Consider the following 20,864-nt stretch of genomic DNA (forward strand, 5'->3'; position numbering starts at 1 on the left):
ATAAATTTTATTGTATATAGTTAAGGTAAACAACATGATGTTATAAAACACACACACGCATACAAATGGTTACTTACTATAGTGAAACAAATTAACATACTCATAATTTCACATAATTATTTTCCCCCATATCAAAAGCAGCTATAATTTACTCATTTAACAGCCTGAATATACTATTTTTTTTTTTGTCTTTTTCCTTTTTATCGATACCGGGGATCGAACTCACGATTGCCTGCTTGCAAGGCAGGTGCTTATGCCGCTGAGCTAAATCTCCAGCCCCGAATATTCTATTATTAATAAAGCCTGAATATACTATTATTAATAAAAATTCTTATGTTGCGCATCAGCTCTTTTGACTTATCCATCAATACGTGTGTCTGTGTGTGTCTCTCTGTGTGTGTGTATATATATATGTATATATATATACATACATATATATGCTATTTTGTATCTTTTGATCTACATCACCCCATTTCCTTCCCCCAGTCTTGATCCTGATAACCAGTTTTCTTCTCTCTTCTTGCCCTCCACCCCAGAATCAAGAGGCAAATGAAGACCATGTGATGAATGGGCTGGTTCTTGTTTCCCCTTGCCCCTGCCAAGATGTTAGCCTGTCTGGGTAAGTTCAGTGCCAATAGCCCATTACCTGGACAGTTACTCTAAGATTTTAGATTTTCTTTCCGTATCTGCCTTATCTCAAAATATACCTTCCAGGTTTATCCATGTTGTAACAAATAGCAGAATCTCCTCCTTTTTATAGTTGAATATTTGCCAGTCTGTTTCTACACTGGTTCATTGATGGACTGTATCTTGGCTATTATGAATAGTGGTGCAGTGAACATGGGAGTGTGTGTGTCTCCATGAATAGTCATTTCATTTCTTTTTTTTAATTAATTTTTTATTTTAAAGGGGGCAAAATTAAACACAACAAAACAGAACAAAATAGGCCATAAGAAAGCAATGTAAGAGATAAATTTCAAAGCTAGATGACCTGAGATCTTCACTGTCTATCATATTGTCCTTTGTTTTCTTCCAAATAGTTGCCCATGTCTTCCAACACAGAGAATTTATACAAAACAACATAATATAAAACTGATCATAATATAAAACTGAACAGAATGAGGCAGGTGTGTTAGGTCTTCAGAACCAGACAATAGGGAAGTCACTAATGGCTTTCACAGAGTCTCTCGTTCTCTTCAAAATAGCTGTCCATACTTTCATTTATATTGAAATTCAACAACAAAACAAAACAGGCAGGGGCGCATGGGTTGCTTGGTTTCCCAGCACTCCAGGTCCCAGCGTGGCACAGGTCCCAGTAAACACTAGAGGCTCCTGTCCTGGGCCACCAGAGCCTGCCACACTCACAGCCACTCACCAGGGAGGCAGGGGTGTCTTCAATCTGTTTCTTTCTAATGAATTAACCATTTCACTGCCCAAGTTCTGAAATGGCCAACAGCTCATATAAAGACATCTCCTTAGGCTCCTGCTTGAAACCAACATCGTCAGGGAGCTGTCAGCCTTGATTCAGGGCCAGGGGCATAATCATTTCATTTCTTTTGGAATGGGTTTTGGGGACATACAGTAGTTATATTTTTAATTTCTTTAGGAAACTCTGTACTGTTTTTCATGATGGCTGCACCAGCCCATGTTCCCCCTTACAGTGTAAAAGGATTCCGTTTTCTCCTCTTGTTAACTAAATCCACAATTGTTTGGTGACCTTTGAAGGATCCCCAAGGTCTAAGAAGTTACCAGGATATAGGAAAAACTGAGATGTTCCTCTTGTTGAGCATGAATGACAAGTGTGCTTTCTTCTCCTGTCTCCCAAGTAGTATCATGTGGCAAAATCTGGAAGCGTCAGGAACATGAAGTCTCGGAGAGAGCTTGGGTGCTGTCAAATCACCAAGCAACAGGACAGGACTCTATCTTTGGTGCTACAGTTTCTTCTGAGACCCTCGTGGCTTCCTTGTATCTCTCCATATAAATATGACTGACAAGGAAGCATGGAGAGCAGTTACATATTTATGTTTTGAAAATTAGTTCTGTTCTGATTAAATTGTCCAGATGTTCAAAACAGTGGTGGTTGTGGGGAAGGAAACCAAAGGGAATCATTACAACAGAAATATGTTTAAAAAGAAAGCACAGGGCCAGGGATTTTGCTCAGCGGCAAAACTACCTGCTTGGTGAGCATGAGGTCGTGAGTCTAATCCCTGGTACCAAAAAAATAAAAAGTAAACATAGAACTTCAGTGAAAACTAAGACAATACCCAAAAGAATCTAGGTCACTGTCCCTGAGCTTTCCTGCATCCTCGTAAGGGGTCTGCCTTGTGTTCTGTTGCTAGCACAGCAGCACAGGTTGCACAGAGGTGACAGAGTGAGACAACTAGATAACAATCCTTGTCCCATCGTTCACTAAGTCCCTTCCACAGGTATCGCATGCCTGTAATCCCAGAACTCGGGAGGCTGAAGCAGGAGGATCATTGCAAGTTTGAAAGCAGCTTGGGATACAAAGTGAGCTCAAGGACAGCCAGCACTGCATAGTGAGACCCTGTCTCAAAAGATAAAAGTTCCTTTGATACCTTAATCTTTAATTTCTTGTCTATTGAGTATAATAAGTATAATAAATACATCAGGGTAATAAGAACAATGCTGGATTGTTTTCTTTCCACTAACCATCTCTTCTTTTCTAATGGTTCCTTCATTGTATTTGGGGTGCAATGTGGCCACCTGAAGGGCTGTATCTCTGGCCCTCCTTTGCAACTCTGGATGCCAAACAAGTTGTAAGTGGAAGTCACCATGAAAGAGTTCCAAAATTTCTTTAAAAAGATTTCTTTTGTTTTTATCCCCAATTTGTTTCCTCCTGACTAGTCCTCAGATAAGATGCCTGGAATCCCAGCAGCTGTTTTGGATCATGAGACAGAAAGTCCTAGAGAACAGAAAGATAAGAGGAGACTGGATCCATGCTGACCACAAGTCACCTTACTACTAGACTTCAGGATTTCTTTTACAGAAAGGAAAAGTAGATGTGTATCTTAGAATTCTTATTCAGATTTACCTGAAATAATAGTCAAACCCAATGCTGATGGAAGAACTTTTATTAATAGGAACTTCATTATTAGAAGCAAATATGATAATCCATATAAAAAGATGGTCTACTGACTAGCATTTAGTAAGTACCCAACAAATGTTGCTGTTACTGCTATTACTAATACTCCAATACTCCACTGTGATGTCTTATCTTCCTCCTGCCTCAGATGTAAGTTCCTTGAGAGTGAACCTTCTATCTTACTACCCTCTCTATGTTTGCCACTGTACCCTGCACAGTTTTAAAACAAAATCATCTTCTTCAGTTAATTTTTTAGTTAAATCTACTGATAAGGGTCAAGATTTATCAATTTTTTTTTTGTCTTTTTCCTTTTTATCGGTACCAGGGATCGAACTCACGACTGCCTGCTTTACAAGGCAGGTGCTTATGCCGCTGAGCTAAATCTCCAGCCCCAATTTATCGATTATTTATAACAAAACCTAGAGAAAGATTTCAGTTTTTACAGAGTTCCGTATTCTCTAATTCTTATATTTTGTACCCTTTTATTTATATGTCAGTTAGCAACCTGTTTTGTTTTTAATTATTTTTGCAGAAAGATTAATGTGCACAAAATCATGAAAAATATGGCCACCAGGATCAAAAATCCATCACATCCAATGATACATCTTTAGTAGCTTTGTTATTATGTTAGATATCTCATACTGAATACTTCTTTATGAGCTCAATGCTGGGCTGAACATTTTTTGTGTTTTGTCTGAATTAATCCCAAAGATCAATCTTACGAGAGAGGTTTGATTTCCTCCATCTCTTATTATAGGGTTGGGATCTGTAAGAGTCCAATGAATGTCAGCCTTTCAAACCAAATTACAGAAAATATTTCTTAAGGGTTCTAGTCTTATAAATCTCATGGAATTTTCCCTGGATATTGTTTCTTTCCTTTTCAGAGACTCATCTAAGGGAAAACAAAGTCTCCAAAAGTGAGAAAAAACCAATTTGCTGACTAAGAGTCTCACTGAAGTATAATTAATATACAAACATCTATACACGTGTAATTATACAGTCTGATGATTTTGAAAAGAAAGCTTAATTCTTCACTTCCTTTTCCTCTGAAACAATCTTTCTTTCTAAAAAATAATCATATTGCCAGGGTTTTAGCTCAGTGGCATATGCGCCTGCGTGGCAAGCATAAGGTTGTGAATTCAATCACCAGTACAAAAAAAAAATAATAATAGTTTAATCACTTGTTAGAAACAAACCAAGATCTTAAAGGTCCATGGAAAGCTGAGAAAACATTTTTCTTCTCATGGAAGAGAAATTTCTTTGGTCCATGGGAAAAGCAAGAATTGAAGGCTTGCTGGCATGGTGGCACACACCTGTAATCCCAGCACTCGGAAGCTGGAGGCAGAAGATCTCCGTGAGTTTGAGGCCATCCTGGGCTACCTAAGCCAGTCAAGGCCCGCCTGTACTACATAGTGTCTCAAAAAAACAAAACAAAAAAACTGAAGGCTTCAGAAAAGTTCCTGCCATCCCCCCTCTTTCCTTGCAAAATCTGTTCCTTATTCCAGGGCCACCGGGAGGCCCTTGCCTTTCCTTGTGTGTCTGGAAGGGGAGGCTCTCTCTGTTCCTTTCCTTTTTATATTTGATTAATTCCATATCTTTATTTATTTATGGGAGGTGGCTCTCAGGAATCAAACTCACAACCTCACACTTGCCAGGCAGGCACTGTGCCACTGAGCTAAATCTCCAGCCTTAATCCCTATCTTTCATTCACAAACATGCTTTGTCTCACATCTCAGTTCCATGTGTTAATTTGGGTGCTGTAAATCTGAAATAAAGATATCGACTTTATATGCGAATTAAATCCAAGGGGATAAAAAGCTGCCCTGATTATGACATTGACATAGTCATGAATTAGTTTAGGGCACAAAGATCCAGCTAATCCACAAAAGCTGTCCTGCAGACCTATTTCACACAGTCATTCGATTCAACTGACTCTTGAATTTTATAGCCATGGAAGTCACAGTGTTTTCCCAGGCTCTTGGAGTGCCCGGGTCAAGAATGCTGACAATCCGCTGTCAGAGAGAGAGGCTGTCAGCGTCACCCCCTATCAACCCTCCCAGTCATCACTAGCATCAGAACAAGCCGGCCGCCCGCTGCCTTGTGACAAGCGCCATGACTCGGGAGGGCGCCAAGTGCTATGAATGAAACTCCAGAGAAGGTCGTTCTCTGTTAGGAGAACATTGGCACTGGCATCGCCTGAGCACATACATAATTTTGAATTTGAAAACAGATTACTGGATTGTCCCGTACATAGAGATCCATCCCCTTTCTTCTCTCCTGAGGGTTCTAACCTCCTCCAGCTGAAGACTTTAAATCAAAGATGAAAATGAGAAGACACATTTGGGTTCTTGGCAAACAAAATAAATAAATAATCTTGCTTCGCATCATTTTATCTGGGGCTTGTGCATGGCATTCACCCAATTCCTGGCAAGGGCAGCGACAAGTTTACCACACCACCTAGCAGGATCCCACGGATATCTACAGGTCTGTTACGCTCCACACACTTTCAGGAAACATTTCCTTTGATACCTAAACAAAAGGGCTGGGAAAGCCATCAGCTACCTCAAGTGAGGGTACAAACTTCCAAATCACTTCTGCGTTTTTCAGCTCCACAGATAATTTCAAGATCTCAGGAATGACTAACTAGGGACACAGAAAACATTCCATGCATATTTTCAGAGCCATGAGATAAACACCAGTGGCTTTTTAACTTGCTTTCTAAATGATTTTCAATGATTTGCTTAAAATATATATATTTTAACAGCTACATTTAAAAAATATGTCCTTTTCAAAATATATTTCTGGTTCCTTTTGTAATTCCACTACTAGATCGAGGTTTTTGTTAATCTAAACCTCGGATTGTATTGGAAAGGACTAAAACATAGTTTTCATTTTTAAAACTGTAGAATTAAATAATACAACTATTGTTAAATTCCTATCATGTCTTGAAATCTTGTATCGCCATTTTTTCGGGGTGTCTTTGTTGTTGGTGTTGTTGTTGTTGTTTGTCTCTTTTGTTTTTTGTTTCTTCTGTGGTTTTTTCACTTAAAAAAAAAAAACATAAATAGGTTTTCCCAATTCTATAGAGCCTTTAAGAAGATTTTTATATAATTGAGATGAAAATTTACACCTTAGTATAAAAAGAAATGATGACTCTTTTATTCTGATGTTAAAAGATTCTATGAATGGTGTCTAAAAGCATTTTGCAAATAATTATTTGCAAAAATAATCACTTTGAATTTTATAAATTGTCCCCCAAGCCTTACAAATGTATTAGTGACCCAGTGGGAAGAATGTTAATTAAGAATCAGGAGAGCCAGATTCAGGTTCCAATCCAAACTTTGATTTTAAATACCAGTGCGATGTTGGTTAGGTTAACTGGTATCACCTGTCTTCATTTTCCTTGCTGTAAAATGGATTGACGTGGAAGGTGTTTCAGCATTCCCACAATACCATTATCAGCTCGGATTTCAAGCTCAACATTTATGCAGGTAGAGGAAAGTACTATTGTCTGAAGTCTTATATAAATCTGGCTCCACCAGCTGCCAAGATAGTCACACACCTTAAGTCTCCCTGTGGTCCCCTGGCACTTTTTAGAGGAATCAATAGCTGCATTTAAACCTCCAGCAATAATTACAATTACTACACACAGAGCCAATGTGCTGTGGCAAGTATCAAATTCATTCTAATGGCTGCAAATTCAATGCATATTCTAATACCCATCCTTCACATTTCTTTTGCCATCAGAAACAGAGAGGAAATCACTGAGTGGTCCTCCCACTGAGCTGGAGTCATCCCCTCTAGTAATGATGCTGAAACCTTGCAACAGGAAGTGATGAAGGGACCTGGTTACCCCACAGACTACTGCCTTGTCATAGGTGTTCAGGCTGAGGAGGACTAACCCTGAAAGCAGGGTGCTCAGAGCTCTAGGACAGCTGCCCTGGCATCTGTCAGCCACTAGATACCGGGTTCCACACAAAAAAACTGACCACCCTGCTTTCATGGACCATGAAAGTTACTACGGTAGCAAGAATTGGGTGTGTGTACATGTGTGTGCCTGTGTGTGTTGGGGGGTAATACACATTTAAGAGGTATGTATGGAGCTACTTGGACTATTAACAGCAACTACAGCCAACTTCGTAGAAATGAACATTTTTTTACCAGCTTAAAAAAAATGGAGAAGATGCCTTACGCTGTTACAAGTTTGGCTTCTTTGACTGTGATGAGTCACAACGCTGATCTGTGCCTTTGAGGCAATGAGTCAGCCCCGCCGAGGTAACGCACACACACTACTGCTTAGAATCTACTGTGACAAAGTTCAAAACCCTTGCAAAATAACTCAGCTGTCAGCTTGCATAGCGATGGACTGCTTCAACTACAAGCTTCAAGAGAAACCAATAGAGGACAGTGACATAATTAAAGCTATGAGACTCCCCTGGAGTCATTTCCTTTTTCTTTCTATACAGCCGTTGAATACTCATTTATCTGTTGCTTTGGAAACACAAGATGTCTAGTCTTACAAGACATCAGTCTGTGTTTGTGCACTCTCTGAAATGACTTTGAGGGGATTGAAAGTGTGCGACACAGTCACATAGACTGTTTTTCCAAGCCCCTGTTTTCAGAGCCTGACCAACTGTGAGATGCTACAGGTAAACGCCCAAGCAGGGAGAAAAGCATTATCACACATACTATATCTCGGAAGCAGTTAAATCTTGACACTGTATCATGGGGGAACAAAATGGAATGTTTTGTGTCAGGTCCTAACATTCAAGACCAAATCAGGCCTGGATAACTCTCCAGCCAATGAGATCTACTCCCAGCAATATCCATCCCCAGTGCAAACTCTCCCTCCGCCTGTTCAGTCCCCCAGAGTTCCGGCATTACAAGTGTGTGTCACTGTGCCCGCTACCAGGCTCACTTTGTAGTAGTAAGGCTAGAACTGCAGGACTCTTGTGCTAGGAGACTTACTTGATACTGACCTTTCTATGTGATCAGTAAGGGTATGTGCTGGGGCCTAGGAGAAAGCAACAAAGCCAAAAGATACTTTGCCGAATAGATTGATATGGCCAAAGAGTCCATTACTCAGGCTCTGTGTCTATCATTCTGGACAGCTGCAATGTTGTATTCATATGATTCTGTCCACTTTAACATAAATGTATGTTTGGCTCAAGTTCTGTAAGAAATGCGAATTATTTGGTGCTTCTTTTTAGTCACAATAACATCCTCTTTCTTAGAATCAAATTGTTCGGATCAGAATACACACAAGGGCTGTGAATGTGGCTCTGAGGTAGAGCACCTGCCTGGCATGTGAAGGCCCTGGGTTCAAACCCTAACATGGGAAGTAGGGGTCAGGGTGGAGATACTCTTACAGAATACATATGTGGATAGAAATATCTAACACCTAATTTTTAAAACATCAAATCTTGATAATAATAGCATTTTCATTTTGATATTGCTTTAATGTACAGGAAGTCATCAAGGGTAGCTCTGGGACTTGACTACACGTAAGGTCCACTGCTACTTCCTGGAGTGTTCGTCATGATCGCTCCTCATAGGCAGGGCTGTCATTCCCACCTACACACAGACAGATGAGGGAGGCTCAGAGAGATTAAGTGGCTGCCTGATACCACAGGACTACAGAGAGCTGGAACCAGGATCCCAGTCTATGCTCTTTCCAACAAGATTTACTTAACATGTTCGTTTCTGCAGTACTAAGAACAGAAACTGCTTAGAGAGCAATAGGCAAATTACTGAAACAGTATATCAACTCAACGGGATATTATGCTGTCATTAAAATTAAGTCTTTGAAATATCATAGTGAGGATCATAGCTACTGTTTACTGAATGCTTACTTTGTGACAGCCCTTCATGCAAACTGCCTAATTTTGGTTTCACAATCCCATGAGACAGATACTATCATTGTCCACATTTTACACATGAAAACCAAGACCAAAATAAAGTAAATTACTTGCCCAAAGGAACACAGCTAATAAGAACAAGACGATCTGGCTCCAAAGCGGAGTTTTTCAACCTTGACATGATTATCATTTGAGGGCAGATAATTCTTTGTTGTGGAGGGCTCTCCTGGGCATTGTAGGATATTTAGCAGCTTCCATTCTACCCAACAGTTGTAAAAACCAAAAATGTCTCCAAATATTGCTACATGTCTCCAGAGGAACAAAATTGCTCCGGGCAACACTACAAAGCCTACTACAATGCTTAGGTTTAACCATTATGCTATATACTCCCCTTCCGACCCCAGCAGGCTTCATGCAGAAATCTGATGGTGACAGAGGAGGACATGGTCAGAGACAAGATTCCCTGAGGAACACACCTGAGAGTCTGAGATTTGACTGCAAGAGGTTGGGGAGGGATGGAACAAGGGTAGTGTCCCTGAGAACTTCAGCAGTGACGAAGCTAGGATGCCAACTCAGAGCTAGGATGCCAACTCATTGTAAGGGGACTGAGCCAGTTCCACAGTGAGCTCTGAAACTGGGGTAACTTTTCTACAGTTGTGCTGTCTGGAGACCACTGGTCCTGGTTTTTATTCACTCCTCATAGCCCACTCACTGGATGGGTGTTTCCTCCCAGGTGGGGTAGTTTCCAGAGCAAGAGAGGGCTCCATAAGAGCCATTCAGGAGAAAGCATTCCCACTAACACTCCAAAACTGATCCCCTCTAAGTGGTGATTCGAGTGAAGCACCATAGCTACATATGAGTATTTCAATTGTATAACTGTAAGTAATTTAAAATACATGAATACATGGACCAAGATTGAAAAGTAACAAATTAAGTCATTAAAATGGCAATTCTATTTTGCTTCTTTTTTTAAAACAAATGATTAGTAGGATATTACCCTACTAACCATACTATTCTAGTCATTTAAAAACAAGTGCTGGGAAAAAAATAAGTGCTGAAACTTCAGAAAATTTAACTCATAGCTTCAAAATACCATGTATTATACATTCATGTTATTACGGTTCTCAGATCTGTCATAGGGGAGCTTCCTTTTGTAGCAATGCCAGGCACTGTTCTAGGAAAACTTAAGTGTATTAACTTATTAAATTGCCTCAATAACTCTGAGGTGAATACTTTTATTAACTCCATCTCATACAGAAAATTAAATTTCCAAGAGGTTAAATAATTCAAGATCTGGGCTGGGGGTTTAGCTCAGTGGCACAAGCGCTTGCCTGGCAAGTGCGAGGCTGTGAGTTTGATCTCCAGTGCCAAATAATAATAATAAAGATCTATACAGCAATTAGTGGGGGGACTGGGACTTGAACCCATGTACTAGAACTCTTCTGTCCTGGCTCTCAGGGACCCCGTTTGACCACCTTCCATACACTTGTTTCACATATTAACCCTTGTACCCTGATGTCTGATTTTAGTTCCTTTAAAAAAAAGAGGAAGCAGAATAAAAAGATTTTTTTAAATGCCATCAAAATTCTTAAAGTCGTCATTTAGACACCAGTAGTTTGTAAAAATAAAGTGATTCTTCTTCTTTTTTTTTAGAGAATCAAGCCCATCTTCTGTTTTCAGCATAAAACAAAGCTTTATAGATACCTGTTTGAAGAATGGTTCTCTTAGTGTCAAAGCTTTATGCTCCTGAGATGTAAAACTCAAGAGAAAAATCAGCCTCAAGCGATCTCCTCTTTGGGCCCTATGGAAAATTCAACTCAAGTTCATTAATATTCTGAAAGCTAATTATTTCACCAAAAGATGAGTGAATTTCTATCTTCAAAATTTCCAATTAATTTTAGCCCCCAAATCATCTTTTGCTTCCCAGAATGGCCATGGTCCTTGCAACAGCCAAGCCCACTAGATCCTGGGGTCCTGAGGAATACAGTATTACGTGTCCCGTGAATGAGGCCTTCCAAACGTGCACCCGTCAGCTGTCTCAGTACTTTATTTGAAATGGAATGCATTGTGAAAATATGAAAAATAAATCACATCTTTGCAAAATCGTTTATGAGACATATGTACACAAATTCTGACGAAGTTCACAAACGTAATGGCTGATAAAACATTTGGTAAACAGTGGCTCTCGCTCTCAAGAAGCTGGTACTTGCATATTCTGAAACTTGAAGTACAGTGCTGACCTTGGAATGTAACAGAATTGTTTTCTCCTTCTTTAAAAACTTGCTTTCCTTGACTAGTCAATGTCTAGCTTCAGAGCAACAATGGACGCTAGCCCTGGACGGTTTTTACACGGATACTTCTCACGTCCCAGAAATCTTTTTATCGCTGGGCAAAAATGTCCTTTTGTATGTTTTTGCAGTAGTGGGGCTCAAACCCCCCACCTGGCTCACGCTAGGCAGTGCTGTACTACTGAGCTCTCCCCTGACTGCAAGAATGACCTTCCTAAGAGTACTTCGTTGGGTTCTGTACTCTATTTGACAAATGACTTTGTGACCCAGATTTTATAAATCTGGACTGGCTACTCAACACTGCAGATCAAAAGGTCCCTCTTCAAAACCATATCAAGAATTTAGTTCCTAAAACTTACCAAGGTTTGTATTTATTAAAGAAAAGCAAATGCTCATAGGCGAATCCCATGGGATTTCTCCCTATTCACTGAGGTCTTAGGCCCTTCTAAACCTATGAGGCATGCACTCTGCACCCTAACTAGATCACATCACTATCCCAGGAACAGAAAGCAAGTGATATGTTTGAAAATATATACTTGTTCAGTATCAGATTTTAAATCAAGGTTTTTAAAGAGAAGTACAGAATGCTTGGTCCATGAAAGCAAGAAGAGTTCAAACAGCCCTTTTAACTGAAACCAGATTTCCTACAGTGTGTAAGGGCAATTCTTTTAAGCAATATATAGAGCGGGGCTTTTTCTCTTTTTTAAACTATTATTGAAAAAACTACGTGGAGTGAAATGATAAATTTGGCATGAATAGAGAATCTCAGTTTGCTCAATGAGGAAAACATTCGTTCTGAAAAGGCTCCTCACAGACATTTATTCTGTGACTTCACCACTCCCAGCAGGTCAGAGTGGATTTCTGCTATGCATTTAAAGAGCTTCATGATGCTCAGCCTGTCGCAGGACTTACTGTTCTCAGGAAGACGAGTAAAGGAAGTGCTCAGAGAGGCAACAGAAACAACCTCCTAGCTGCTGAAAAGCACACATTTTTTCCTTCTTTCATTCATTTCTCCCAACAGCCACTGAGCCCTTAGCTACACGCTTGTAGATTTCAATACAAGTTCAAGGACAAGTTCAGTTTCTAGATGGGACATTTAATTTTTTAACTTTTACATTTTTATGTTTGTTTAAGGGGTGGGCTGTCTATTACACTTGTACTGTTATACTCTTCTTTGATTGAAAGTATTTACTCTTTTTCTATAAAGCTGACCTGTCAGGCCTCATAGCACCTTAAGGTTTGCATGATTTTCTTAGAGAGAATAAACACTTTGAGATACTAACATGATGTGCATTTGTATTTAATTTTGTTTAGTTTTGCTGAGCATGCTCGGTTTTTTCTGCTCTAGGAAAAAATTGCTAAATCTCAATACTTTCAGGGTTACTGAAACAATTAAAAAAGCCATCCTACTTTTTCTAACTTCTAAAATTTCACAGATAAATGTTAAGACAGGATCAAACCAGAGAGCCATAAAGAGGGTCCATTCAGCATAAGTGGTAAGCAGACCAAGGAACGAGAAACCATGATTCCAGCAGTCTGTTAATAGCCATGACTACTTGGGCTAAAAAAAAAAAAAACTTCAGTCGACAGATGGACATATTTTTCCAACAATGAGATTATCTTGTGCTATACATCAGATAACATACATCTTTACAAACCTACATTAATCTTAATTTTCAACATATTTGGTATGGCTTTTATATTTTAACAAGAGTTCAGAAGATTCACTAATTAGAAAGAACTATGGATTAATTTTGAATTATGATGTGCATATATTAAAAACTATCATACTATGAGGCATCCCTTAAAAAACAGCAGTAGTTCTCAGCAGGCCAAATCAAACTGGATTTAAGAATCTTTCACTTTGGCTCGCTGAGCTGTCATGTATACATACTCTATTTTTAAATTGTGTTGGCATATTTTCACAACTGTAGCCTAAGCAACCCCCTGGAAATGGGACTCTAGTTTTGTTTGCCATTTGCTTAAATTTTAATTTTCCCTGCAACTTTTTGCATAAGAATTATGATTTCAAAATTTCATTGAAATTTTTCCCTAGTTTAACTGTGCATCTCAGCAGTAGCTTAATACTGACCAGTCTTGCCCACCCCATCATACCCCACTGTTATATCCTGTCCTGGGGACTGAACACAGAGCCTTCACACTGAGCTATATTTTGCGGGTCTTTTTTAAAACTTTTTGAGACAGGGTCTCACGAAACTGCCCAGGCTAAATTCAAATTTGCTATCCTCCTGCCTCAGCCTCTTAGGGAGCTAGGATTACAGGCATGCATCACCACACCTGACTTAATCTTTCCAATTTAATGCTGGAAAACTACTGATCGAGACTCTGCGAAAGGCAATGAGGAACTGAGCCATTAGTAAAGCCGTGCAGATAGGAAGTGATTTTCAGCCCCATGAGAATTTGGTATCTTCTATGGCTCTTTTAAACTTAAGTACATCTGCCTTGAGGATTTTTACATCCTTTTGAAGTAACACAGAAGAGGGTTTGTTCTACCTTTAAAAGCACATCCTCTTCTCCCCACTATCCCTTAAAACTCCTGAACAAGTGACTGCTAAAACAAGACTCCGGTTGTTTGCTTACTGAAAATCCATTGTTTATCCAGTCCTTCCTCTTTCAGTGTCTGAGTCTAACTAACCGAAGGAAACACAACCCTAAAATTTCTCACAGAATAGAGAAAAACAGCCAGTTTCAAACATTAATATTATTATTTTCTTCTGTGTGGAAATCTAAAAATTATGACTCCTAGTCCATTAATATGCTTACAAACTGCATTTTAAACCATAAGATTCTTCAGTATTCTTATAGAACAAACTAAACAGATCAGAAAATATGGTTTAAGTCAAGTGTGCAAATCTCTTGCTGGAGGATATTATAGTCTGGAAAGGGGAACAAATACTCTCAAACAAGTTGCGTTATTTACACCACCCCCACTATTTTGAACTGAAGCATCTAATATATTCATAAGTTACAATCAAAATGACTTTTTTCTTTCCTTTTATTTTTTACTTGTTGTTAGGCGTTAAACTCAGAGCCTGGCACTCTCAAGGTTAAACTATACACCCAGCTCCAAAAAACCTCTCCCTAAACCTTCACAAACTGATGACAGGAGCTCCTAAATAGACCCACTCCTACTACATAATCAAGACAGGATCATTTTGCTCTCAGTTGGGTTAGTGGATTAAGTTATTTTGAAAGCAGGTATCATTACTACTGATTTTCTTTTAGAAAAGCATTATCTTGAGCATTATATTCATAATTATATAATTTTGAGCTTTTAGTCTTAAAAAGCTTTTATACAAAGTATATTTAAGGAAGAAATCTCAGAGAAAAAGATAGCATCAGAGTTTAATTTGAACCACCTGGCATAACAATGAAAGTGTCAGACCTTCTGAAAATGCCTTAGGAATACTGAATGATGTTTAATGTTTTCCCCTCCATCACCCTTTTCTTCTTTCCCAAGATTAGAACTTACTACAGAGTAGATTTTTAAAAATAAAGTTTCTTTTTTGAAAAATGGCCTACATTCAGAAATGTCTTAGAACAAGCATTAAAAAAACTAATAAATAATCATAAACCAAAATACATTAAAATAAAATTACAGTACATCATTGCTTCTAGAAGGTCCACTACATTATAAGATCCTTTCAAAGGTTCATAAGTAAAGTCTTCTCGACTTAGAATCGCTTCCTGCACGGTGATGATGAATAATGCAGAAAACTAGGAGGAATTGCAAGTTATCAGTCAGGTGATATCCAAACTACTTGATCTGGTGCGGGGCGGGGAGACTTTTGTTTTTTGATCCAAGTGAAGACACTGTGTTCGTCCCACTTCCTCAAGTCCTCAAAACCTGGAAAGAAATGACACTGAATGAAGCAAGTGGCTCAGAATCCTCCAAGACCCAGTTCTGTTTGGCTCAGGCAGCGGGACAGAGTACAGAAAGACATCAGATCGCACCGAATTGGTGCAGACACTGTTAGGAGGCGCCGAGGCGAGCTCCGCCGAACAAGGGAAAGGCGGGGAGAGGGTAGTCTCCTCTCTGCTGAGGCTCCTGGCTCCGGCGGGTCTCCTTTCCACCTCCCCATAAACTTAGAATGATTTCTCACTTGTTCACCCAAGAGCCGACCAGTGAGGCAGCTTCCTACCCCTCCCGACCTCCGCTCGACCCGGGCCAAGAGAGGCCAGGCCCTTACCTCGTCTTGCCCGAGCGCTGCCCCCTTCAGGCAGAGTTAGAGGTGCTGCGCAGAAGCCGGTGGCCGTGCGTCTGGAGGAGCTGCTGCGAGTGCGGTGGTTGGTGCGGATGCGGTAGTGGGTGCGAGTGTGGGTGTGGGTGAGGGTGAGGGTGCGAGTGAGGATGAGAGTATGAGTGTAGTGGCTGAGGCTGAGGCTGAGGCTTGAGCTGGGGCTGAGCCTGTGGCTGGGGCTGGGGCTGGATTTGGGGTTGGAGCTGGGGCTGGGGTTGGGGTTGGAGCTGGGGCTGGGGTTGGGGTTGGAGCTGGGGTTGAGGCTGAGGCTGGGGCGGGATTTGCGGCGGTGGGGGCTGCTGCTGGACCAGGTGCTGCTGCTTCTGTCGCGTGGACTTGACCGCCAGGATGGCCTGACGGTTCTTGTACTGCACCATCTGCAGAGTGATTTCAGCGTTCCAGCCCTGGTCCTGCGGACACCGAAAGTCGATCTCCTTGCCCTCTGCCATCACCACAGTGAAGTACATATACTTGCCCTTGCGCTCCACACAGTCTACAGTCTTCATGTTGGAAAAGTGCAATTCCTTCAGCTTGACCGGTGGCTCAAGGCCAGAGACAGCCGGGCAGCTGGGCTGGGACGGCTCGGCTGTCCCCTGCCCGGGCTGTTGCTGCTGGTGCTGAAGCTGCTTGGGCGGAATGAGCAGCAGCCCCTCTTCAGTGAGGATGCAGCACTTTTTCTTCCAGAGCTGCAGCAGCCCGTCGCTGCGCTTCTCCAGCACGCCCTCCTTTAGTGCCTTGCAGCTGCTGCTCTCCAGCATCCTCCTGGCATAAGGGGGACCGCCGATCGTCTCTGCCTCTCCGTTTCCAGCCGAGCGGGGCGGGGGCAGTAGCAGCAGCCGCGCGCCGTCCTCACCACAGCGGCTCCAGTGGCCGCCGGTCCGGAGCGCGCAGAGACTGACTCGCAGGAGGCAGAGTGGCGGCGGCTCAGGGTCCCGGCACAGAGGCAGCCGCGTCCTGATGCGCCACCAGGTCCCGGAGGTACGAGCTGCCGGGCCTCTGCCGTTGTCTTGCGAGCGCTCACTGAAGGGCACTGGCCGGGCTCCCTCGCAGTGCTTTTGAATGGGCCATCCTCCCCACCCCCGAGTGACACCCAGCGGAAAAGGCGGCTCCTGGCGCCGGCACCGCCGGGAAAAGCCCAGCCCGGCAAGGCGCTCGGCTGCCGGCGCACGCCTCATTAACTTTAGGGCCTTCCCAAAGCCGCACGAGCACGCCTCCAGCAGCCTTGCTCCGCCCCTCGCCACCCACTCACTTCCGCACTTTTTTGTCCACAAGGGGGCAGGAACCCAGCCCCGGAAACTCCTTTTCTCCTCCGTGATAACTTAGGGCGCCACCAATGCCGATGCCCAGAGGGTGCTAAAAGGTCATCTCTACTATCCCGCCTCTCCCTGCCCCGGGTACCCCTCCTTGCGACAGCCTAAGTGAGGTCAGCGCTGGGAAGGCAGGTAAAAGCAGCAGCACTCGAATACAAAACTGTCTTCTAACCTCGGATTTGCAGAGCTAAGATCCTGCATGGCTAGTAAGTACTCTGTTCTAGGAGAGCAGGGAGACTTGAGGTTCAGGAAGCACTAGGGTCTGTTGTAGGTGTGTCCCTCAGACTCGGACATACACATACATCTTTAACTTTACCAAGGCTGCAAGCTGAGACAACATCTCACACTTTTGCTCACTGAGTTGGTCCTGGAGATGTGTTGAACTAAACCAAAAACGACTACAGCGTTTGGGAAGGGCGGTAAGATGGACCCACTTCCGGAGTGACCCTGGAGCTCATGCTAGGGTTCTCCATCCTCGACCACAAGCGCCTGTGTTTCCTTCAAGACTAGCCTGCAGTCTTCTGGAACTGCAAGCCTGGGAGATGCAGTGCCGAGATCCCGCATTTCAAAGCACAGCTTTGCCCTCGAGATGCTTGGTCAGCCTTGGGAGTCCCTTTTTACAAGCCTCTAACTGAACAAATCTGTCTGGTAATTTTGTGACCTGGATAAAGTAGAGCCCTATTCCACCCCACACACAACACCCACACCCACACAGCAGAAAAGATGTATACACCAAGGTCTAGCCTCCTGTTAAACTAGGTCATTCATTAAATAAACAAGGAGCCCCAAAAGTATGTACTAACCCTGAAGACACGGAAAATAGCAGTAAACTAGGCAGAGCAGGAGGAAAGGCTGTTGCTGGCCCAAAGTGGAGGGCAGGGGCGTTTAGCTTTTCTGCTAAGAAAAAAGAATTCAAGTGACAACAAAGTGAGATAGATGTGTTTAGAGTTAAGCAAGTTAAATTCGGTGTATCATGCTTAAAATTTCCAACTTTTAGACAGGCTAGCAATACATCCCTGTATTCCAAGCATTTGGGAGGCTAAGGTAGGAGGATCACTGAGTTCTAGGCCAGCTTGGGCTATACAGTGAGCTCAAGACCTAACCGCAAAAAAACCAAAACCTGTACATTCAAATTTTCAAACCTAATTCCAAGGATCAGAAGCTTTTTGTTGAGACAAGGTCTCACTCAACTGCTGAACTGTCCAGGTTTAAATTTACCATCCTGCCTCACCTAGTCTAGGAAGTCTAGGAAGTCTGATCAAATGGGACAATTTTGGCACAATCCTGAGTACAAATAAATTGCACCTGGTCAGATCCCAGGCCCTTCAAGTAGTTAAATGTCCTTTACGAGAAAAGCAGTTATAAGTTTGTAGAGTTTTAGTCTAAAAATAACCCAAATGCCCATCAAATACGGAATGGATAAAAAAGATGTGGTAACTTCATACGGTGGAGTGGATGAGGCTTTTATAGGCAAATGGATGTAATTTGAGACCATACTAATAAGTGAAATAAGTCAAACTCACAAATGTAAATATCGTATTATCTCACTAATGTAAAAACAAAAAAATTGGAATAGTAGTAAGATCCAAAATGTACATTAGATATTGTGAAAATGAAAGACAAAGTACTCAAAACAACTACTGGGATGGGAAAAAGGAAAAAAAGGGAAAACGTGTACAGATATACATATGTGTATGCGTTTGTATATATATATATATATATATGTATATATATATATAAAGACAGCTAATCTTTTAAGTTCATCAAAAAGTTTGTGCTTTCATTGGTCATTTTCATGACTAAATCTGAGATACTTCTAAGATAATGATATGCAATACATTAACTAGTGTTAATTTCCTATTTTTTTGGAATTTTGTACCATTTTTAATAAAGAATTATGAAAAGATTTGCAATTCTACGTCAACCACTAACACTAGAACATCTCATTTTGTTTCTTTGTCTTTAGAACAACTGAGCATTCCAGAGAATTTCTACATTACCAGCTGTTCCTCTTTCAACAATGACATTCTTTAGCTCATTTGGAAGATACTTCCTTGAACTCTGTAATTCAGTCTGAGGACAGGTGAGTTGACAGTCATTTCATATGGAAAGGCAAAAGTTTAACGGGGTAAAAAAAAAAATGTAAACTAGTAGGCAATCTTATTCTTAGAATTCAAGTGTGGTATGATTTAAGAAATGTCTGAACAGCAGCACAATTTTCAAAAGCATCCACTTAACTTTCTATTGGGTATTTCACAATGACCTAGTAATTCTACAATCAGCTTAAAAGTCCATATTCTCACTGCCCACAATGCATCAATTATTAGAAATCTAAAGTGTTAAGAATCTAGTTTATTGGTTCCAACTCTGCCCTTGTTTCAAGTTACCATCAACTCAATGAAATAGCCTTAAGCCTGTTAAGACAACTCACCAAAAAAATGTTACAGGCTGTTTATATAATGAAAACACATAAACGTCACTCCCAGATTGAAGTTTAGAAAGCTAGCTGACAAAAAATTATTGGTTTGGTAAACAAATATGAAATGGCTAACCCAAATCGCATTTTATGGATGGTGAAGAAATTATCAAGTTATTTTCTGCTCTTGGATAGATGTCATCACCTGACATCAAGGATATTACACTTGGTTTTCTACTTCAACCTGTCCTCCAGAAGTTCATCTTTTCTCCCAGTCTTAAAAGTTCTTTTTACATTTAATTCTGTTGATCTTATCCAGTCTCACTACATGACAGACTCCCTAATTTCTATCCTCAACTTATATTCAACTGCTTCTTGCTACAAAATAAAAGACGGCTAAAGCTAAAGAAGTTAACATGCTGGGCAAGAAAAGAAGTGTGGGGACTTTCACTTAAAAGTTCACTGGAGAGTAAAGTCTGAGGACTTAAAGGCGAGTTCATAGAGCTTTTGTTTAAAAAGAAAAAAATTCTAGATAAAACAGAAATCCACAGATTTATGCATGTTAAAATTCCTTAGCTAGTCAGCATGGCTGTAGTCTAATACATAACTTCAGCTGATACATTCCTAGCCAGTGCTACTGTAGGATCAAACATCTCCACAGTACTGTTTCAAAGTCCAAAAAAAACCTTCTCAAAAACTGCTCTCACCCTGACCTATATGGATTCAACCTGTGTTGATGGTATGCAGCTCCCTCATCTAGAGCCCTGATCTTTAGGACAGTGCACCAGAGTGAAAACGGCACACTCATCTGGAAGAACCCTTACTCTAGACTGTAGTTCAGATGACCTGGATTCCCAGTGGGCTCCAGTGTCAGTGCCACCACTGCGTGGATGTGTACTGTGATGTGTACAGGGGCTAGCTAGTTTGTGTAGGCTAGTGTCCATACAAATGTGCAGAGGCTCTCAGGTCAAAGCTAGAAGTAAAAAGCAATGCAAAGTGGGACACGCACGGGCTGAGGTGCAGCTCTGCTCACAAGTTACCTTCTGGCATAGTTTTAAGCCTGACAAGTCCAGGCTCTTCTAAAAGGTTGCATTTGTCAGACAGGAGCATCAGACATTTTTTTAACAACTTCAAACAAACAGTATCTCCCACTGTACTTGTGCCCAAGATTGCCCTTGTGCTAGAACCATGTCTGCCTTGATGTAACTTTTCTCCCAATACTTAAATCTGTACATTAATCAGAAATTCACATTGGTTATACCTTCAAGTATATGCTACTACCTTCATCATTTACCTGATCAGCCACTTTCGTCTTCACTCTACCTTACAGTAATAGCCTAACTTATCTAAATATTTACCTTCTGTTTTTTTAAGTCATTCCAATCACGTTTAAGACTTTGCTCAGTGTAGCCTATCCAGATTACACGGCAACCATCCAATTCCCATTAATTTGTCCTACAGTATATATTCTTTTGATGTATTAGCCTATTATTCCCCTTGTTGTTGATCCCCTTAACTAGAATAAGGTCTTCCAGGGTAAGGATCATTGTTTTGTATGTAGAAATTTGAAATTCAATCAGAAAACTACTTGCCTTAAAAATAAATTCCTTAAAATGTTTGTGACATC

General features: G+C 41.1%; 1 protein-coding gene and 1 non-coding gene across 2 annotated transcripts; both read right to left on the reverse strand.

Moving 5' to 3' along the window:
• Positions 1-1,397: 1,397 nt before the first annotated feature.
• Positions 1,398-1,534, reverse strand: LOC111753321 (small nucleolar RNA SNORA2/SNORA34 family). The gene has a single exon (XR_002788139.1). It is a non-coding gene; the product is annotated as a small nucleolar RNA SNORA2/SNORA34 family (small nucleolar RNA).
• Positions 1,535-10,990: 9,456 nt separating this feature from the next.
• On the reverse strand, positions 10,991-16,822 carry Phlda1 (pleckstrin homology like domain family A member 1). The gene is made up of 2 exons (XM_005006361.3): positions 15,461-16,822; positions 10,991-15,117 (listed from the first exon to the last, which is right to left on the reverse strand). Exon 1 carries the CDS (start codon positions 16,684-16,686, stop codon positions 15,487-15,489), a length of 1,200 nt encoding a protein of 399 aa, XP_005006418.1. The 5' UTR covers positions 16,687-16,822; the 3' UTR covers positions 10,991-15,117; positions 15,461-15,486.
• Positions 16,823-20,864: the final 4,042 nt, after the last annotated feature.

This window comes from Cavia porcellus, unplaced genomic scaffold (genome assembly GCF_034190915.1).
Source record: "Cavia porcellus strain 051 isolate PalLab524CR breed Dunkin Hartley unplaced genomic scaffold, mCavPor4.1 scaffold_8, whole genome shotgun sequence".
Classification (NCBI taxonomy): domain Eukaryota; kingdom Metazoa; phylum Chordata; class Mammalia; order Rodentia; family Caviidae; genus Cavia; species Cavia porcellus.